The sequence below is a fragment of the Perognathus longimembris genome, chromosome 5, assembly GCF_023159225.1.
Source record: "Perognathus longimembris pacificus isolate PPM17 chromosome 5, ASM2315922v1, whole genome shotgun sequence".
Taxonomy (NCBI): domain Eukaryota; kingdom Metazoa; phylum Chordata; class Mammalia; order Rodentia; family Heteromyidae; genus Perognathus; species Perognathus longimembris.
The window spans coordinates 60,588,864-60,609,726 of record NC_063165.1 but is presented as its reverse complement, the minus strand read 5'-3'; the positions used below and the strand labels follow the sequence as shown (position 1 = coordinate 60,609,726).

Sequence of the window (20,863 nt, the reverse complement as noted above, 5' to 3'; positions counted from 1 at the left end):
GAACCCCTCATCAACTACTTTATAAGCCTGGCTCCCAGAAAGTGAACACTCCAGAGCCTGCACATTACTCAAGGGCTCTGGGGAAAAGTGGTCAGTTTTTGGCAGGAATGAAGCACTGTTTCGGTGTCTTTAAAGGGTTGACAGGAAATAACTTGCTTCATTCTCAAGTGCTGAGGGCCATGCTCAAGTGAATGACACTCAACAAGTTTGGAATGACACATTCCCCAAGTGCTCTGAGTTTCTGATGAACATTACAAACCTCCCCAGCCTCACTCCCCTTCCTAGCTGCTCTGTGACATTGGGATTCCATAGCTTGTAGGGATAGATTCCATATACATCAAACTCTTCAGCGATAATCTGGAATGTCACAGAGGGCTGGCTCTGGGAGACTGGTGAGAGCCTTGTCTCCTCTGTTAGTATAAACCACTGCTCCTCCGACAGACATAAACCCTTCCCCTCCCTAGCTGGAACTGCCATTGTTTCATTTCTCTGCTTCTCCACTTTCATGCCTGGGCAGATGTGCCTTAAAAAAACTCAATCCTCTCTGGGCTGGGCAGTGGTGGCTCATGCCTGTAATCCTAGCTAGTCAGGAGGCTGAGATCAGAAGATCATGGTTTGAAGCCAACCCCAGGAGGAAAGTCCTTGAGAGTCTTACCTCCAGTTAACCACCTAGAAGTGGAGCTGTGACTCAAGCTGTGGTAGAATACTAACTTTGAGCAGAACAGCTCAGGGACAGCACCCAGGCCCTGAGTTCAAGTCTCAGGACTGGCATAAAAAATTAAAATATTAATCCTCTCTTTTGCTAGTTTGTAAGTTAGATCTGTATGGTCACTCTGGTCCTTGTTCTTAAGGGCTTTGGACTTAGTTTAATGCTTTGCCATTGACTTCAACATTTTTAATAGTTTTTGAACAAGGGGTTATGCATTTAAATTTTTCTCTGGGCCACACAAATCATATAACCAGTCTTGCTGCTGCAACTGTTTCTTCTTCCTCCTCCTCCTCTTTTTTTTTTTTAAATTTGTTCATTTGTTTTGTTTTGTTTGGGTGGGATTGGGGATTAACTCAGGGCCTCAGCAAGTACTCTACCACTTGAACCACACCCCCAATCCTTGCTTCTTGTGATGGACATTGACATAAGAAGACATGCCATATGAGACATAGATGAGTTTTGTGACTTATGATCCATTTTTTTCTGAACTCAGCAAGCATTTTCCCCACAGAGACCATTCACAAAAGTCATTAAGCCCACGATGGCTCCCTACTCAGATTCCTCATCTGTAAAATGAGGACCACAGCACTTATTCTTGCATGTTATAACCAAGATTGACAGGGATCATGTATCAAGTATGTATTGGAGGGCCTGGCGTATACTAGATGTTTACCCAATGAGCCCTGGGAGAGACAGCAGGTGTTGCAAACATACAAGCTGAGGTAGGTCAGAAACCAAATCAGCCTCACTGCTTAAAAGATAGTCTCTGACCTCAGTGAGGTGACTTATTTTTTCCCAGCCTCAGTTCCTTATCTGTAACACAAGAATACCAATATTTACCTTGTACGTTGATATTGTGATTTAAATAATTTAATAGATTTAAAAAAAACAACCTTGTTTGCTACCTGGTATTTAGTAGGAGCTCAATAATGAATAATAGTTGTTAGCATGGCACCCTTAGCTTTATTTTGGTTTTTATATTCAAAAGCAATTCATTTATGATGTCTGGGACACTAGCTACTTCAGAGGCTGAAAATGGGAGGACTGCAGCAAACTTTTCTTGCAGAAAAAGTTTACCAGACCCCATCTCAACCAGTGGTTGGGAATTGTGGTGTGAGCCCCTCATCCTAGCTTCATAGGAAGTTGAGCTTGGGAAGAGCGTAGCTCTAGGCCAGCCCCAGGCAGAAAAGTCTGTGAGACTCCATCTCAACAGAAGAAGTTGTATATAGTGTCACGTGCCTGTCACCCCATCTACACTAGGAAGGCTAAAGTAGGCAGATACCAGTCTAGACATGTACCTAGAAAGAAAGCAAGACCCTATCTTAAAATAACCTGTGTAAAAAGGGGCTAGAGGCATGTCTCAACAGTAGAGCATCTGTCTAGCAAGTATAAGGCCCCGAGTGCAAGTGCCAGCATCTTCCCAAATGTTCCTATAATACTGTACAACTTCCTACATACTCAATGAATTACTAAATGTAACTTCCTTGCATACTAAGATAATTTTTTAAAAAAAATTTTTAAGGATTATTTTTACTTCTTTGCTAGACTATGAATTTCTCGAAGGCAGGAACCATGTCTCACCCTTCTTTAGAACACTTAAGATCATGTTAGAATCTCAGTTGATACTCTCTCTTCTAATATACTGACAATGAAATGATGACTTTCACAATATTATTAATCCAAGAGTTAGTAATCAGCCTATCTGGGAATTAATAATGAGTCGATCAATGTGTAGGCAGAAGAAGGGTCCCAAAATAGCTCAAGCCACATTGGCTACCTTTGTGGGTCTGGTTCTCACCCTGTTCTCAAAGCTGTTCCACCAGGAAATAACTTATTTTGGGTAACTAAATGCTTTACCAGGCAGCAACCTGTGGCAGAATCTACTGAAGCCCCAAGGGGTGGGGGGGGGGTGGTTGAAATTTTTTTTTTAGGTCTAGTTTTAAGGTGTTCTCAGAACCTCTGAGATGCTTGGACCTTGGGTTAAGAAGTCTTACTAGAATAGCCCAGAAAATGGATTCGGCAGTGTAAGAGATTTATTTTCTAAGTTCTAACCTTGACTAACTATACTCCCTTGCTGAAAACAAAACAAACAGAACAATTACAACTCCCTATATTTAACCTCAAGGTTATATCCCTGAGCATTGTCCCGGGCAGTAAGGCTAAAAACTTCTAGCCAAGCAGTTACTATTCCTCTGTGGGGAACCTAAGTTCAGCTGTGTAAAACCAAACCTTGTTTGATAATATTGTTTACATTTCCAAATCCTGGGTATCAAGCTTTCTTCCTATCCTTTGTGGCCTTTCCTAAGTTTAGCTGTTGGTGTAATGAGGTAACCATGGCAACAGCCACCTGCCTATTTAAAACCATCTCCAATGCTAAATAAGGAAGTCTGGAAAAATGGCTACTTGCCTGCCTCTCAGTGGGCAAATTGAGCACCTCTGAGTATTTTGGACATGGACAAGCAGGCAGGATAGAAGTGGCATAGATAGAAAGTTATTGGTAGGAAGGGCTTGGTAATCTTGTGAAGTATTCCTCTATGTCTTCCCTTCTTAGGTAAGCACATGTATATACATCCAAGTTCAGGTGCCTGACATTCTAGGTGACCTGAACTCCAAAAAGTGAGGCCTGAGTCTGATCTACAAGTGGACTCAGGGGAGTCATACAGACCACAGTGAAGCCATTCATACTTTGCACTGAAATAATCATGTGGATAATTGATGATTGTTCTATGCATGTCATATGTTGACCTGTCTATTGATTTGGGGGATATGGAGAAATTTCTTCCTCCCTCTGATTCCTTGTTCTTTACAAAGTACAAAGATTTGGATTCTTTTCCATGCCAAGAGACTAGAAGACAGACATACTGAGTGGTTCACTTTTCCCCAAGATATTATGGTCTCACTTTATTTTTTTCCATATCTTTCTGTACATTGAGTTTCTTCTCATTGGGTTGTCTTTGTCTTTTTGCCAACCTGGAAATGACATTCTTGTTTTTTTTGCTGGATGGAGCACATCTGTAATCCATGACAAGTTCTAGGCTGCTAGCTTGATGTCACTTCAGGTAGCCTCTGTTCACATAATTTTACACAGGCTGTCATGCACATCTACTTCCAGGCATTTCCACCAGTGGGCTTGAGTGCCCTACCCTTGTCTCTCAACCCTCTAGAGAATAGTGTCTAGTGCATATGTTTTCAAATGAATGAATAAATAAGAAGCAGGCACAGATTTTATAAGCATAGGTCATCTCCACAAGCACATGTGCATGTGTGTAAATGGAAACCTTAGAAGTCTAGAATGGGCCCAAAAGGAGACTTTTTAAAAAGTAAAAGGACAGAAAGAAGAATGAATGGAATTATAAGTAGTGCTATAGCTGTTAGAGGCTGGAGATTCACACAGGAATGCTGTGTAGTGAGTGTGTGGGCTCTTTGTGGAGAGAGCAAGAAGGGACGTGCTGTGAGAGAAAGCATACCCTAATAAAGTTAGTTCAGCTTCTAGCACTCTCTATTACTCTTCCTGAGGTTGTTCAGCTTCTGATCCTTAACAAGACTGTCTTCTTCTTGGTTAACCTCCCACTCTATGGGTTGGAGCAGAGGAAGAAAGAAAATGGCTACCCTCTGGGAGATCTAGGTCCTACATGAATGTCTTCAGACAACACTCTCACCTCTACCTCTGTGGGCTAAATCAAGTCAAATCTCTTCCAGTTCAAAGATCAAACCCCAACTACTACCCACACTCCTCACCTGCCTCAGGTTGGGAGTGGGATCCAGTGGTCAAACAGAAATAGTATAACAAAGAGGAAATAGAAAGGAAAGAAGAGAGAAAGGAGGAAGGAGGACGAAAGGAAATTGACCATCCTAGTAGCTTCTTGTCAGTCACAATTCAGTTCCAGTAAATTCCCTCTGGCTTTCAAGAAGGGTTTCATTTCATTTTCAAATAACCTGTTTTTCTCTTTCTTTTCATTTTTGGCTAGACTGCCCAGCTGAGGCCGGGCCTGGGTGGTATCAGGCCTCCTGCCTGTGCCAAGGCCTCTCTGATGCTGCCCTCTGCTGTCTGCCCTCCAGCCCTCCTGGCCCAAGCCTCGTAACTGCCACAGCTCTATCTTGAGGTCAAGAGCCACTGACTCCTTTCTACCCTCCCAGTTCATCTCTAGAAGAAAGGCCTGGGTTGGGCTGGGGGTGAATCATGGAGGGAAGCAGCTGAGCCCCAGAAGGGGATTCCACTGAGCTAGCAGCAGGCTCCTTGCCACCCACAGGAGGACTCACTGCCCTCTCTCACTACCAAATCCCTCCTGTACACAGATCCTCTGGCAGGGGACAGGCAGCCGGGCTATGGCAGGTTTCTGACTTTTTTTTTTTTTGAAATGGAAACCCTCCTTCCGGCAATGTGGCAGGAAAGCAAAGTCCCAGGGTGGCCGGGGCCAAGAACATTTCTGTGGGAGCAGGTGAGGTCTGGCTGGCTGCTCCGCGTGGGGCTGACACAGCGGGCATGCAGCCCTCTTACCTGCTGTTGAACTTTTCAGGATGTTTCTCTCTCATCATGTGGAATCTGTGTGCAATGGAAGCATCCTGAAAGCAAAAGAGAAGAGAGCAGAGGACCTGATTAGTGGTTGTGGCCAGGCAGGGTAGACAGGAGGGACACCTCTAGAGGAGGGACTCCTCTAGACTGAGTCTCCAGGTCCCAGAGGAGGCTCCAGGCCATAGCCCTGGGCTCTGAGCTGAACATTACCTCTAAGTCAAGAAACTGGTGCCTGCTCCGGTTGTCTACAGAGCCATGGCTGCCATCACCACATCCCAGGCTGCCCAGGGAGAAGCATATAGTTCAGGGAAGGTGGTGGGGAGGGAGGGAGCCCCCTCCCTTGGAGGGGAATAGAGTCTCTGAGCAGGTAAACAGCAATAGCCTGTGTATGGATATGAGACAGGATATGAATCTTTGAAAATGTCTTACTGGGTTATGCTTATTAAAATCATTTTTATTTCAGAATATCTGACTTCCAAGAAGTTGCAGAATAGAGTTCCTACCTTCCTTTCACCTAGCTTCCCTCAATGACCATATCTTACACAGCTGTAGTATATTGTCAAAAGTCAGAAGGCTGATGATGGCAGATGCTATTATATATTAACTCTTACCCTTAGCAGTAGAAATAACTAGTGACATTGGATAGCATCCCTAGTAGATTATTTAAAACATATTAAATACTTCTGCTTCTTGATCATTCCATGCAAGCCTGCTTCCAAGGTTAATAGTCTCAAAACATATCCACAGATGCTTTGCTGTCCTCTTATTGACACTTCCTTGATTGTACCATTGGCCATTTGCTCCTCGGACCTCATTGTGAGGATAGATGACTCTTATGACACCACATTTCCAGCATTCCATCCTTTGGCCTGAACTCTCCAGCTCCACAACCAACTCTGAGCTTCAAACCTAAAATTAAATCCACTCTTCCTCCTCAAGCCTGCTCTTCTACCATTTGTAATGGTCACAGTTTTCCAACGGAAGAATTTGTACCACTCCCTTGTTACATAGGCCCTGTGCTAGCAGGTCAGGCACAGGTGCTGGGGGTCAGATAGCAGGCTAATTGGGTTGGAGATGACCTAGAAACAAGGGAGTTGATTCGGATTTGTTTCAGGAACAACAATAAAAAATATAGAAACCCATTTGTGGGAATATGTGGCTAAAAAATACCCAGAATTTTATACAGCATTTTTTTTTCAGCTAATGATAGTCTATTTCTTTTTTTTTGAGTGGTACATTTGTTGTTTTACTGTTAATTTGACACATCTGAACCAAAGCATTCACAATACTTGATATACTTTGAAGAGAATCATATAGTTTTAGATATAACCACAGAACAATTAAAACTACATAAGGCCTTAAAATATATCCACAGTGTGTATTATGTCAATATTCATTCATTACAAATTAAGATAGTCTATTTCTTGATAAGGAAAACTTTTCAAAAGATTATTTCAGAATGCTGATTGGAAAAAAAAAAATCTTCTCATGACAGACTCAAAGCTAGCCTGTGAAGAAAAGTCCTTGAAACTTTTCTCAGATTAACCAGCAAAAAAGCCAGAAGCAATAGTATGGTTCAAGTGGTAGAGTGCCAGCTTTGAGTGAAGAAGCTAAAAGAGAGCATGAGGCCCTGAATTTAAGCCCCAGTACTGCCATGCACAAGTGCGCGCACATGTTATATGCAGGCACACACACACACGGAGATGTAGTGTAGGGAAGAAGCATGTACTCTGTGTAGTGGAGTTGTACTTGGTAGAGGTGACCCTGGGCAGCAGCTACCATTTGAAATTTGGGAAAGCAAGTCAAGGAAGTAGGCCTACCTTATGGCTGGCAAATACCATTGGGTGAAATAATGTCATGGGAGTTTTAACAACTAAACATCAGCTACTAATCTATTTTTTATTTTTAAGACACAGGGAGAGCTAAAGGTGTGGAAGAAGTTTCCTGCACACTCAGTAAGTGTTCCCTCTCACTCCACCTCTGCACCTACATGGCCTGCACCTTCTCTAGATAGCAGCACTTCCAGCTCCCAGACTGTGCCCCACCCCTTCTCTTTCAGCAAATCTGAGTGAACAGGCTCAATAAGATTCATGTGACATGTATTAAATGCTTCTCTACAATTGAAGAACATATTCTATCTACTTGTGTTCCTCTGAAACACTAGTTTGCTTCTATCAGACATGGCATGGTTTGTATTTCCCCATCCTCCCAACTCCACAGCACAGTACTGCTGTGGTTGTTCCTTTGTTTCCATTCTTTGTGATATGGGCAGAAATACCTCTCTCTGTAGAATCTGTCTGTCCTTGTTTTTCCTACCACTAGGTTTCCCAAGGCTTCTTTTTCTATTCATTTAGCATGTAGCTCCTGATTTGATTAGGTGAAATGTGATCCCATGGCAAATACACACAATAGCAATGGAGAGCTGAGCTCTCACTGAAAAGGCAGCAATGGCAAAGACTCTGACTATGTTTGTCTACCTGGGGATCGAAAAGAATCAAGATTCTTCCTTCTCTTCAGAGTCTCTGTGTACAAACCTCAACATATTTATAATCAGTAGTGATTCCATTTGAAATTTAGAAACCAGAGCTATAATCAGTTCAGGTCCGTTTGTGGGCAATGATTACAGCAAAAAGACACTTCTGAAGTGGTGCAAAGTGCAGACTTAGGGGAAACCATGGTGGCGGCTCTGAACCAAAACTGCAAGCGCATGGTTGGATGAAAGATTTTGGGTCCTTTTCAAATACAAGCCACGGCTGTCACTTGGACTTTGAGATATTAGAATTTCTAGGGCAGTGCTGTCCAGTAGAGTTATGGTACATGCCACATCTATAACTTACAAGTTTTTGGTAGACACATAAAAAAAATAAAAACAAACAGATCCAATGATGATGATGATAATGTTGATCATGGGGCTTGTCTGGGCCTTGTCCGGGCCTTGTCCCAGAACTTTTTTGTTGGTGGTGTTGTTTGCCAGTCTTGGGGCTTTACCTTAGGGCCTGAGCACTGTCCTTGAGCTTCTTTTGCTCAAGGCTAGCATTCTACCACTTGAGCCACAGCGCCACTTATGGCTTTTTCTGTGTATGTGGTACTGAGGACTCAAGATCAGGGCTTCATGCATGCTAGACAAGCAATCTACCACTAAGCCACACTCCTAGCCCCTCCTAGAGCTTCCCCCCCCACAAGACTAGCAATCTACCACTTTGAGCCACAGCTCCACTTCCCATTTTGGGGCAGTTAATTGGAGATAAGAGTCTCATGGACTTTCCCACCTTGGCTGGCTTCAAGCTGCAATTGTCAGATCTCAGCTACTTGAGTAGCTAGGATTACAGGCATGAGTCATCACTGCCTGGCTATTAATTTTAATAAAATATTTTAATTGGCATAATATGTTTCAAGTATTATCATCTCAATGTGCAATCAATATAAACATTTAGGCATTTTATTTTCTTCACACTATGTATTTTTTGGAATTTGATGTATATTACACCCCCAGCACACACACACCTAATGTAGAAAGTCTATTTCAAGTGCTCAACAGCCACATGTAGTGGTCCTTTTCAGAAAGGAGAAAATAAGACAGATGATTGAAATTTGCTTATTGTTGATAACCAGGGGGGAAAAAGGGCAGACTTCTTGCTTGAATCACTCCTCAGTGGAGTTCAGTGTCTTACAACCTACACAGGGGATAGATAGAACTCTATGTGGATAGAATCCACAATTCTGCAGACAGGCGATGTGGACACAGGAGAAGGCTTGCCATGTGGACACAAGGCTGGTGAACTCAAACAACAATCTGTAAGATAGAAAATGGTACCCAGGCTAGTGTGACAGTGTGGCCTTTCCTTGGCGTCCCCGGGCTCCCCTTGGCATCTAAAATAGATTTCATTGAATGGGGGATTAGCTGTTCACTCATCCCATTAAGGCTCAGTGAAAGCAGAGCCTGTTCAGAGGTACACATTCTCCAGGAATTATTCTGTAGTCCCAAACTTCCTGTCACTGATACCTGGCCATCCTGACATTTCTTTTCATCTAAAAATAGGGAGCAGAGAGGAAGAAGCCAGAGAAGTCAGAGGAAGTGATGTCACGCATGACTATGCTTCAAAGCTCTTGACAGTGGATATTCTCAGTGAGAAGGCATGATCGGGCTGAGTATCTTAAGTCTTCACAGCTGGGAAGCTGGCACATGGATGGGGACGTGGTGGCAGTTAGACCATAGTCACTCCCTGGATAGCCTAGGATGGTTTGTCTTGTTTAACTTTCTATTGATTGAATAGGTTCTGTTGGCACCAAGGGAATTAAGTGAACTCATCAGGACAAATTCTGGTCCAGATCATGTGGGGGCATCATAGAGGTGGCCACTACTGTGGTCTGTATAAATTCCAGGTAACAGCTACTTCGTGTCAATGAAGGCATCCCAAGTTCTTCAGGAAGTGGCCAAGACGTTGCAGAGATCTCTTTGCTAAAGAAATCTGACTTTATTTAATCATTGTAAGGAGGTAGAACTGGGTGGGTTTACACACCTATGTCCTCTCTTACAAAGGTGAGGAAGTCAAACAGGGAGCAAGACCTTCTGCAAATGTCAGCCCCAGACTCGGGCAGGGTTGCCATTTTGGTGACTTGTTTTCTCAAGGTTTTCTTTCCACCTTTTAAAGAGCAAGCATACAACACCTGCAAACATTTTATTGAGAGAAAGCTAAGGGCACACCAATGAGATAAAAACAGTCCTAGTTTCTCACTCATCTGCAATATCATATTAAACATGTACAAGCTAAGGGTGGATGAAAAGAAAAGCAGGAGAAGGATATTGTAAAGTTCTTCACAGTTTGAAAAGTGACTAGATTGTAATATTTTAAGTCAGCTTGATATAGATAAAGAACACTCATGATTCCTGGCCACGGAAGACAGTGGGGAATATTTTTATGTATTTCCTTGGGGAACTATTAGCTGGCCATCTCTTTCCTTTCTTTTCTTCCAGTGCAAGAATGAATTGGAACCATGATTTTTAGCTCTTGGATTTGATATCCAGCTATCTAATTGAGGGGCAGTTGTTTATTACTTTCTGGTCTCTCCATCAAATACTGAAATGGTAAAAGTCTCATGAAGGGCACTCCATAGAGACAGACAGGTGTTGGGAATTTTTATCACTTTTATCAGGCAGAGCTGAGTGTACTAAGTAAGACAGGGAAGGTTGGTGCTAAAGTTTCTGAAAGAAACCCCAGTTGTGACCTGTCACCTGGGCACTCCTGCGCAGGCTAATCAGTTTTGCTACTCTGCGGTTCCTGGCTGCTTACAGGCCTACTTCTCCATTTCTTTCTAGCTCCTTTCACTTTCATTTATTCCAGTTCTTATTTCTGTGTCTAAAGAGCCACTTTCTATGGCCATATTTCTTCTTTGCTCTAATGAACTGTGTCAATGGAAGCATCCCAGGTTCTTCAGAAAAGGCAAAGAGAAGGCAAAAAAATGGATGATGGATGCCTATGTTCAAGAGTTCCCTGAGCAGCTGGTCCTCAGTCACATCTGATTGGTAGTCCTTTGGAGGATGTGGTCAGAACTGTCTGCATCAGAATGATCTTAAAAATTCAAATTCCACCAGGTGCTAGAGGCTCATGCTCATAATCTTAGCTACTCAGGAGGCTGAGATCTGAGGAGCACAGTTTGAAGCTAGCCCAATCAGGAAAAGTCCATGAGATTCTTATCTCCCATCAACCACCAAAATGCCAGAAGTGGATCTGTGGTAGAGTGTGATGGAGTGCCAGCCTTGCAAGAAAAAAGCTAAAGGACAGGGCTGGGAATATGGCCTAGTGGCAAGAGTGCTCATCTTGTATACATGAAGCCCTAGGTTCCATTCCTCAGTACCACGTATATAGAAAATGGCCGGAAGTGGAGCTGTGGCTGAAGTGGCAGAGTGCTAGCCTTGAGCAAAAAAAAAAAAAAAAAAAAAAAAAAAAAAAAAAAAAAAAGAAGCCAGGGACAGTGCTCAGGCCCTGAGTTCAAGGCCAAGCACTGGCAAGAAAAAATAACAAACCTAAAGGACAATGCACAGGCCCTGAGTTTAAATGCTAGTACTGGTACATGTGTGCGCACACACACACATACACACACACACACACACACACACACACACACACACACACACACTGCAAATTTCCAGAACCCGTCTAGATCTCCTGAGTCAGAATGTGAATCAGAATGTGATGAGGGGGTGGCATTTCCATTTCTGATAAGGAGTGTTGGTGAGCCATCACATACTATATTTTGAAGCCTCCCACCTGGTTGTTTTCAGCAGTGTGATGATAGAGGGGGCTGTGGAGAGGCCACAGATCAGTCAGTTCACCAAGTCAACACCAAGGATTCCAGCCCTCATCAGGACTCCTTCAGTTGATCTCCCATCCAAGTACTAACCAGGCCCGACCCTGCTTAGCTTCCGAGATCAGACGAGATCAGGCACGTTCAGGGTGGTATGGCCATAGACCCTTCAGTAGATCTCTAAGCTTCAGTTCCTTCTTTCAAAACACAAATGCATGCTGATGACATCTACCAATACGGGCACTGGGCCTGGGTGTTATATGTCTTTGCTCAGTGCTGAGTTATATACTTTGGTTAGTACAGGAAAAAAGACATGAAGTTTGGTAACATAGCTGATGAAGCCCATGCTCCAGGTGTCCCCTGAGCACTCAGGCATCAGTGACTTCTGATTGACTGGAGGCGAAGATGCAGCACTCTTGCTGGGGAAAGGGAAGCTAGTGAAGAGTCCCAAGAGAGGAAGGTCCTACAGCAAGAAGAGGGAGGGTTTGCCTCCGTCACTGGAGACACACCCAGAGGAGAGTTTGGGAAACATGGATGATGTGCCCTCCCTCTACGGAGGCTGAAGATCTGAGAGGATAAACCAGCTCAGGACAGAGAAACCAGAAAACTTGTTCAAAGTCTATCCCCTTCTTACACTCAGACCTGACTGGGAATGCCTCTCTTCTGTTTCAGCCATAGAACAAGAACACATGTAAGGCAAATCCCTTAGTCTGAATCACTATTCACTCCCTCACAATGTAGAGATTATAAATGCCTTCAATGTAGTCAGAAGTAGTTTAAAAAAACCTAGAAATATAGTAATTTTTCAAACTTCCTGTATGATTCTTATGCAGATATAAGGAATGACTCCTTCTTCTCCCCTACCTCCCTCTCTTCCTCCCTCCCTCCTTCTCTTCTTCCCTCCTTTTCTTCCTCTCTTAGCCACCACCATTCTCCAAGGAGGCACAGGTGAGGATGGTCCACTGGTACAAGTGTCCCAACACCTGGGGAAGCAGAGATCCATGTGCACCGTCTTGTGGTGGGAAGTAGACAGCAAGGATCCTGCCTCCAAGGTAAGAGCCAAGCTTTTCCTGTCCTTGTTCTACCTGTATGAATCTCCAGGTTTCTGTAAAATGAGGACGACGGGGATAGTGTTATGTGTAGGACTGCTGTGAGGACTAGAATATATAAAACCTCCCACAGTGGAGAACACACGGTAAGTACTCAATACATGTGAGGCTCTTTGTGGCACCACTTTCCCAAACCCAGATTGATTTATGGCCACGATTGATACCTTCACTCATCCCGTTTCCATCAGCCTGGAAAGCAGAATCTATTCAGTCCTTTTGGGACCAGAAGCTGAGTTTACTGAGATAAACTGAGCTACATTAGCTAGGGTAGGATGTTGTGTGAACACAGCTTTGTCCTTGTGCTGTGTGTGTGTGTGTGTGTGTGTGTGTGAACTGGTATGTTGGGGAGTAGTGAGTCAGACACATTAAACCATTCCTCCAATCTAATACAGCTCCCCAGAGGTGAATGAAGCACTTTGATTATGTGGTAGGGGCTAAGAGGAGGAGAGAAAGCAGGGAGAAAGAAATTAGGAGTGCTAAGCCCCTGTGTGGAGGATGGAGCTTGGGGGTAGAGCCTTTACTTGCCTAGCATTTGCAAGGCCCTGGGTAGGTTTCTTCAATCACAAGTATGGAAAAACATATGAATCAGTTCTTCCTTGATTATTTCTTGGTTTTGTTTTTCTTTTAATGCTTTAAATTGTACAAGGGTAAATATCATTCGAAGCATTTCCAGTATTTTCTTGTGTTAGTTAAAATTGTAGCAGGATGAATTTCCTCCATGATCAAGAGGTAAAAGAGGTTGTACAATTAGAGTGGCCACATTCATGCCAGATTCAGGGATGCTCAGAGCCAAGTCAGGGCCGGGGGCAGGTAGGATGATGATGGATACTCGAGCACACAAGGGCCACCATTGACCAACTCACCACGCCAATGGAGAAGTAGTTGTTCATGATGCTATATGGGACTTGGTCCCCATTCTCCACTTCTTCTCTGGGGATCACTTCCAGATACCAGCGGTCCAGCATCACCAAGGGGCTCTGCTCGATGTCCTTCAGGATTTTTGTCAAGCTTCCTCCTTCATAACCTATGAAGGATGACATTGCATTTGTCACAAGAACAAAAAGGCTGTGTCATGACAGGCTGGGGAATCTGTGGCTAGAGAATCTGTAGTAGGTCTCTGGACTGGAGACACAGGCTCCCTGAGAAGGGGAGGATAATAGGGGTGAGTAGGAAGAGGCTGGGGATGATTGGAAGCCTGATAGTAGGCGAGTGGGTGCTAAAGGTGGGCAGGCCTGTCGAGCTAAAGCAGGCCCCATACAATTGATGAGTTGAATATCTGGTTAGCTGTGTATGGGATATAACCCTAATAGTCCAGAAAAGAGTATGGTAAGCCAAATATTAAGATGGCTCCTACGGCTGGCTCCTGTTCCTTGCTCCTGCTCTCCAAGATAGAACTAATTCTCTTAACAATGATACTGCTCAGCTTGGTCTTGAATCACTACTCATTGAATCGATCAGCCATCTGGAGCTCCGGCCCCTCTTCTGCTTGCCAGATGGATCTATCTCCTCTGTGCCGAGCTGAACCTTACTCTCTGATGCACACCCAGTGATGCTCAGCTGCTGCCATTTCCAAAGCTCTCCTTAGCTTCTGCCCCTTACTATAAGATAATTACCACTTTAGGGGAATTTCAGAAAGAAAGCTCAAGGCTCTGGGGACCTGGAATCTTCTAGATGCCCCTAGCAGTTGGCAGTGTGACAGTTCAGTCTGTATTCCAAATCCTAGTTCACATCATAAATTTAAGGGAGGTGGAATTTCATACTAAAACCACCTAAGTGAACTTCTATTGGATGAGCACTGGGGAGGGAACAAACAAGTCTTGGTCTTTTCTCTAAAGTTGACTATGTTCTATAGTGGGGAGACAGGCTCTAAGCTAATGGTTTCTGGAGAATGGTAAACATGGGGAGGGGTGAGCATAGGGCTCCTGGAGCCCAGAAGAAGGGTCATGGATTATTTATGAATACCATTGAGGATTTCTCCAGAACAGTATACATAAAGTAGGTAAGTTCTAGTTCTGTGTAAGTGGCTCATGTCTGTAATTCTAGATACTCAGGAGGCTGAGATCTGAGGATCATAGTTCAAAGCTAGTAGAGCCTTGAGCAAAAAAGCTAAGGATAATACCCAGACACTGAGCTCTAGTACTGGTGTGTGCATGTGTGCATGGAGTCCCGCCCCCCCCCCCGCTCACGTGTAAATAAGTGCACTTTGTAGACTATCCCTGTAAATTATTATACCAGTCCCAGGGAAGGGCAGTAGCAGGCGGGCTCACCTCCTCCCCAGCGAAGACATCGGGCAAGGTCATTTCCTGTTCCAAGAGGCAGGACAGCCACTGGTGGATGCTTTGCGAAGTTGGCTTTATCTGCAACCCACAGAACCATATGGCATGGGATTACAGCATCTTCGAGTTATTTTGTAATTCCTGATCTGTTGCTCAAACCTCTACAGTGCATTCTTTGTTTGAATACCCCCATAATGGAGAGTATCTATTCCATCTGCAGTGGATTAACCACTGTGAACTGTGCCAGCTTAGTCAGTTTCTATTTCATAGTGAGCGAAATCTGTCTCCCTGTAACTTGCACCTGTTTATCCAAATATCCTTCTAATTCTGCTCTTCAGGGTGGCAGCACACATCTCATAAACATAAGTTTGCATGGGTTTTAACCCTTAGTGATAACGAACATATGGTTCATTTATCTCTTAAAACAACTCTGCAAATTATGATCCTTCTGCTTGTATATGAAGAAATGGAGAGCTGGGAACTGGTGGCTCATGCTTGTAATCCTAGCTGCTCAGAAAGCTGAGCCCTGAGGATTGCAGTTTGAAGCCAACCCTGGGCAGGAAAGTCTGTGAGACACTTTATCTCCAATTAACCACCAAAAAGCTGCAAGTGGAGCTGTGGCTCAAGTGGTGAAGCATTAGTCTTGAGCAAAAAGGTTAATGGAGAACAACTCAGTCCCCAAGACCAGTACGGGGGTGGGGTGGGGGGAGATGAGGATTCATCAAAGAAAGCAATTTCAGAACCAGAATTCAAACCCAGATCTCTATGGTGCCAAGTCCATTTTCCTCCTCTTCTTAGGGGCTTTGCAGTTGTAAAGATTAGTTTAAAAAAAGTGGACCTAAGACATTAGAGAATACTGGGACATTTGGAAATCTGAAAATGTTCATGTAAACCCATTAAGATTTAAAAGGTTAAAGTCAGGGGCTCATAGATCAGGTCTGTAATGCTAGCTACTCAGGAGGCTGAGCTTCAGGTCTGTCTGGAGTTGGCTCAGGCACATAAATCTGAGAGACTCTTATTTTCAATTAATGATCAAAAAGCTGGAAATGGAGCTGTGGTTCAAGAGGTAGGGTGTCAGCTTTGAGCAAAAACAGCTAAGCAAGAATGCAAGACCCCAAGTTTAAGCTTCAGTTCTATGAGTACAATAAATAAACAAACAACATGTAAAAAACAAACAAAAAGATTTCCATCTCAAAATGTCAAAAGATAACACTGTGAAAAAGTGAGCAATGCCTCCAGAGGTTATTTGGTACACACAGACCCAGTTTCCATTTCTACCGCTTTCCAGAATGGCAAGTACACAGATTCCTACTCTTCATTCGCTGAGAGTTGTAGGAGTTATGGCAGAGAGGCATCAGGGTAAGCGCAGCAGAGCCTATTTTCATCTGGCTACAAGCCTGCAGCCCCATAGTGGCTGGGCAGGGAAGGCTGAAGAGGGGCATGCTGGCACTTGTTGTGTCCTGAGCCCATGGGGCCTCTGGATGTAAGCAAGGTGACTGGGCTACAGGAGTTGCAGGAATCAGTAGGTGAGACTCAAGCCAAGGTTACCAAAGGCAAAATAGGCACTTACAGGTCCTTCTAGTTGTCTGACCTGTGCCTGAAATGGCTGAGCTCAGGCAAGCTGAGGGCTGAGATTACCACTGGAAGGGTTGAGGTGGAAAATGAAGCAAGGCTGGATTCTCTTACTGTTCCCAGCTCATGTGATTCAATGTTAAAATTCCCCATCTTTGCACATGCTTTTCTTGTTGCTGGAAGGCTCTTGTTTTCTTATGCCTGTCCCTTCTGAGGTCCCTACAGCAGCAGGCCAACCATCCTCACAGGGGTGAACCCAGGAACCTGTATGTTATGCTGAGCATTGCCTCTTCCTCACGCTCATGCACTCACATACCACTTCGTCTGTGCTGTTCCCTAAATAGAATTCCAAAGCAGTCTCCTGTCTCTACCCGCATGGCCGCACCTGAGTGTAGGTTTGATTCCTTCCTACTGGCATTGGGGTCACAGTCTCCTCTAATCTTTTGCACTAGTTCTACTTCCCTGTGTGTTCTGCATGTTTCCACATAAACAGCAATCAATCCCTGGGCCACAGCCCATCATGGAATCATGTTCCTCAACCTCCATGGCTTGCTTTAGTAGACACACAGGTCCAGGATCCCGGCTCTGCTTTCCCCATGCCTGACCCTCCACTCCATATGCCAACCATCCACAAGGTTTCTAGCCCTCTAAATCACAGAGGTCTTTGCTGCTCAGCTTCGAAGCTGCCTCTAGGAAGGCTCCCCTGGTTGCTCCAGTCTGGACCTAGTGCATTCCCCAGTGTTTCCTTAGCACCAGGGGCCTCGCCATACTCTCCTCTAATCATCAAGGTGTTTGTTCTATGACCCAGCTGTTACTTCCTGGGGGCCTGTACCTCATTCATCACGCCATCTTCACACATATTAATGAAGGCCTGTGACATGCCAGAAGCTGTGTCAGATACACAGCCCTCGAGGATGAACAAAAAAAAAGTCCTGGGCTCAGACTCTGAGGTTTCCTACAAGGGGGAGACGATCTTGAGAGATCTCATGGGCAGAAGGCATAACTCCATATTCCAATCAGAAAGGAAAGGAGCATAGTCCTATAACAGAGGGTTCAAGGCTAGCAGGGGTGTAGGGGTTGCCCCCAGAGGCAGGTCCCCTTCAGCTGAGATCTGAGTAAAGGCGGGAAGTGGTGGAGAGGGATGCAGGGTGATGGACCAGCGTGGACAGGGCCCTTAGGTGGGGAGGCATACAGTGTGCTCCAGGGTTGGAGAGCAGGTTGGACTGGCAGGAGTCCTGCAGGATACAGATGAAATAATGGTGTGTGTGTGGGGGGAGGGGGGGGACAGATGATGCCTGGAGCACCCAGGGCCTTGCAGATCATTTGGAGGGCTTTTGTCTCTAGAGTAAGAGTAATGGAGGCCAGATGCCTGGGGCTCACACTTGTAATCCTAGCTACTCAAGAGGCCAAGTTATGAGGATCATGATTTGAAGCCAATCCAGGTAGAAAAGTCTATGAAACTGTTATCTCCAATCAGCCAGCCAAAAGCCAGAAGTAGCAGTGTGGGTCAAGTGAGAGAACACTAGTCCTGACTGAAAAAGCTAAGGAAGAACATGAGGTCCTGAGTTTAAGTTCCAATATTCACACACACACACACGCACACACACATACACACACGGTCATGAGTGAATATCACAAACCTACCAACATTCACGATAGAGCACTGTGGTTGTGATGTCAGAGAAGGGACCGTGGAAGATGATGGAGACCATGAACAAGGGCTTAAGTATTTGTTGAGGGACTGAAGGAATGTGGTATGTAGTTAATCCTTCCCTTGTCTTTTGTCATGGAGAAAAGCCCTAAGCTTTCTTCCATGTTACACAATCTTCTCTCTGGAGCAGCTTCTGTCACCTGTGTCTGTGCAGATGAATTCTGGCAAATTCCCCCCCCCCCCCCCCAGCCTGCTTTCTCTCTCATGAAGGAGAGCAGACTCTGTGCCCCGTCGATCTTACAGCCACCACCCTCTGTGGATCAGCCTTTCTCTCCCCCACTCCCAGAGGACTCCGCCCTCCTCCCACCAACAACTCCAGTCTAGCTGACAGCAGAGCAGGGGCGGCTGCTCAGCAGGCCCGTGTCCATGGAAACCAAAGCACCCGACGGGGAGCAGCCAGTGGCAGGTGCACCTTCTCCCCCCTTGCAGTCTCAGAGGCCTGGCCTCTGCCTGGCTCTAGGTCTAAGCCTGGCTCATCTCTGACTCCTCTCATCTCCCATATCCAAGCTGTCACCAAACCCTGTAGGCTCCATCTCCAGCTACCTCTCACCACTTCCCATTTCTACTTGAATTGAACCCAGGGCTTCATGTTTACAAGGCAAGCACTCTTGCCACTAGGCCATATTCCCAGCCCCTGGCCGGGATTTTTGCCATCTGGCTCACTGCAGCATTTCTAGTGCCTAGAGGAGGGCTTGGCCCATAATGGTGCATGGGCAGTGTTTGTGAGATGAATGGCAGAAACTTGCAGCAGCCTACAGCTTAGAATCTGCTCTAACTTCCATACCTGCTTTACCAGTACACCAGCTGGCTGCTGTGATCCCCTAAAATTCCACATCGCAGTGTTTATCTGGGTTGTGCAGGGTTAGATCAGGATCAGGACTATGCTCTCATTCCAGAAGTTCACAGCCAGTCTCCCCCCTTTCAGGGGGTGCTGTGTGTCAAGGCCCCTTGGATCTAGGAAGGTCTAGACAAGAATTCAGGTGCCCAGAGTCCCACCCCGGACCCATCCCCCCACTGCTGTTTTGATCTAGGTGTGTAGACAAAGCCTGAACTCATCTGTTGTTTCCAGTGTGTTCTCTAGACTCAGGTTCTGGTGAACTTTCCTGGGCTCCACCTCGATGCTTTCCTGTCTAGTCATCATTTACCACTAGCCTCTGCCTGGAGTTCTGCTATCAGATCTAACCTGTCCATGACAGGTGTGCTTGTGAGGCAAGGCCTGACACTAAATTATCATGTCCAAATTCATAGGAATCTTTCTTTACATTTGTATCCAAAGCAGATAGGGAGTCAAGCATGAATCCAAAGGTGGATACAAAGATGATAACGATATGCTCCATTTCTTTTACTGCCTTCTGCTGACTCTAAATATATTTAATATAAACAACCAGGAAAGGCTTTCCCAACCCATTCTTACCAATGCAATCCAAAATCCAGCCAATGGTCCCATCTCCTCCGCAGGCAAGAACACGGAAGTCTGGGGTATCATGGAAAAAGTTCAGTCTGTGAAGGAGAAGAAAGGCCCCGGTGGCCTTGTCACAGGTTGTGGATGACACTGGGTACTTGTTGAGCCAGCGTCTCCCTGTGCTCTGGAATAGGTTAAGACTTTGATTGTTTGGGGGACTGAAAGAGTCACTTGACACCCTGAAACCAGATGTCACTACGTCACTTTGTACTGCCCTTGACTATGGAGCAGATTCCAAGGAGCCATTCTCCTATGAGGAGAATCTGACTCAACACCCAACACAAATAGAAAAGAGTTATCTAGAAGTTCTCTATTGTTCAGTCAGATGAATGCACAATTTGTGCATTTTGACACAAAATAAATAACCCATCCTTTTTAGGATGCAGACTTCATCCCCACTACCTCCCTTTAAGTGAGAAATACTGAATTAGTGGGACTTCAGCTCTTTTGTGGGCCCAGACCTAAGTGGACAGTGAGCTGCTTTCATTGGGGGTGCTAACCCTTTACAGCAAGGCTTTCAACCTGGGGACCATTAACTTCCAACCATCTGTGGATAGAATTCAAAAGCTTGAAGTAAAAAAAACAAACAAACCATATATATATATATATATATATATATATATATATATATATATTTGTGTGGTCTCTAAGTGCTAATTGAAAATTTGTATTTCTTTCAATTATGAACCTAGACAACAAACCAGGGAGGCATTAACACTGTCTGTAGCTTTTTGGCAACTCAAAACCATAAGTAATAATGTAGTAATTAATAAACATGATATAGTAAATGCATATTTAACATATAATTTTAAGGTCTTGTTAATGTATGCTAATGCACTAGCAATGCATAGGTCATCCTAATATTGGTCTAAGAAGACCCTTGGGGCTGGCTCTGAGCCAGGGAGGTGCATGGAAGCAAATCACCATTCCTTCTCTTCCACTCCCTTGTAGAACTCTGAGTGAATTCAGAATGGAGGCTCCCTGCAGATACTTAGCTTTTCCAGTTAGAGATGGGCCCCCTACTGGTGGCTCCTGAATGCTTTTGAAAGTAGGCCTTAGCTAGGTAAAAACAACTTATGATTTGTAATTCAAGTTCAAGACTGAATTCAGGTACTAAAATACCCTAGAAAAGAGTCGGCCAATAAGGCGACTTGCTGTTCCTGTGCAAGGCAGCGCTACCAAGCAGTGGTAGTCACAGTGACCAT

General features: G+C 44.7%; 1 protein-coding gene across 1 annotated transcript in view; it reads right to left on the bottom strand.

Annotated features, from left to right (window-relative positions):
• The window catches only part of Dgkg (diacylglycerol kinase gamma), a 231,081-nt gene that overhangs the window by 91,681 nt on the left and 118,537 nt on the right, over positions 1-20,863 (bottom strand). Inside the window, exons 17-20 of the mRNA XM_048347002.1 lie at positions 19,611-19,696; positions 14,905-14,994; positions 13,501-13,661; positions 5,208-5,272 (exon numbers count right to left, since the gene is read on the bottom strand). Of these exons, the coding sequence (XP_048202959.1) occupies positions 5,208-5,272; positions 13,501-13,661; positions 14,905-14,994; positions 19,611-19,696 (402 nt within the window). The remainder of the gene's footprint in view (positions 1-5,207; positions 5,273-13,500; positions 13,662-14,904; positions 14,995-19,610; positions 19,697-20,863) is intronic.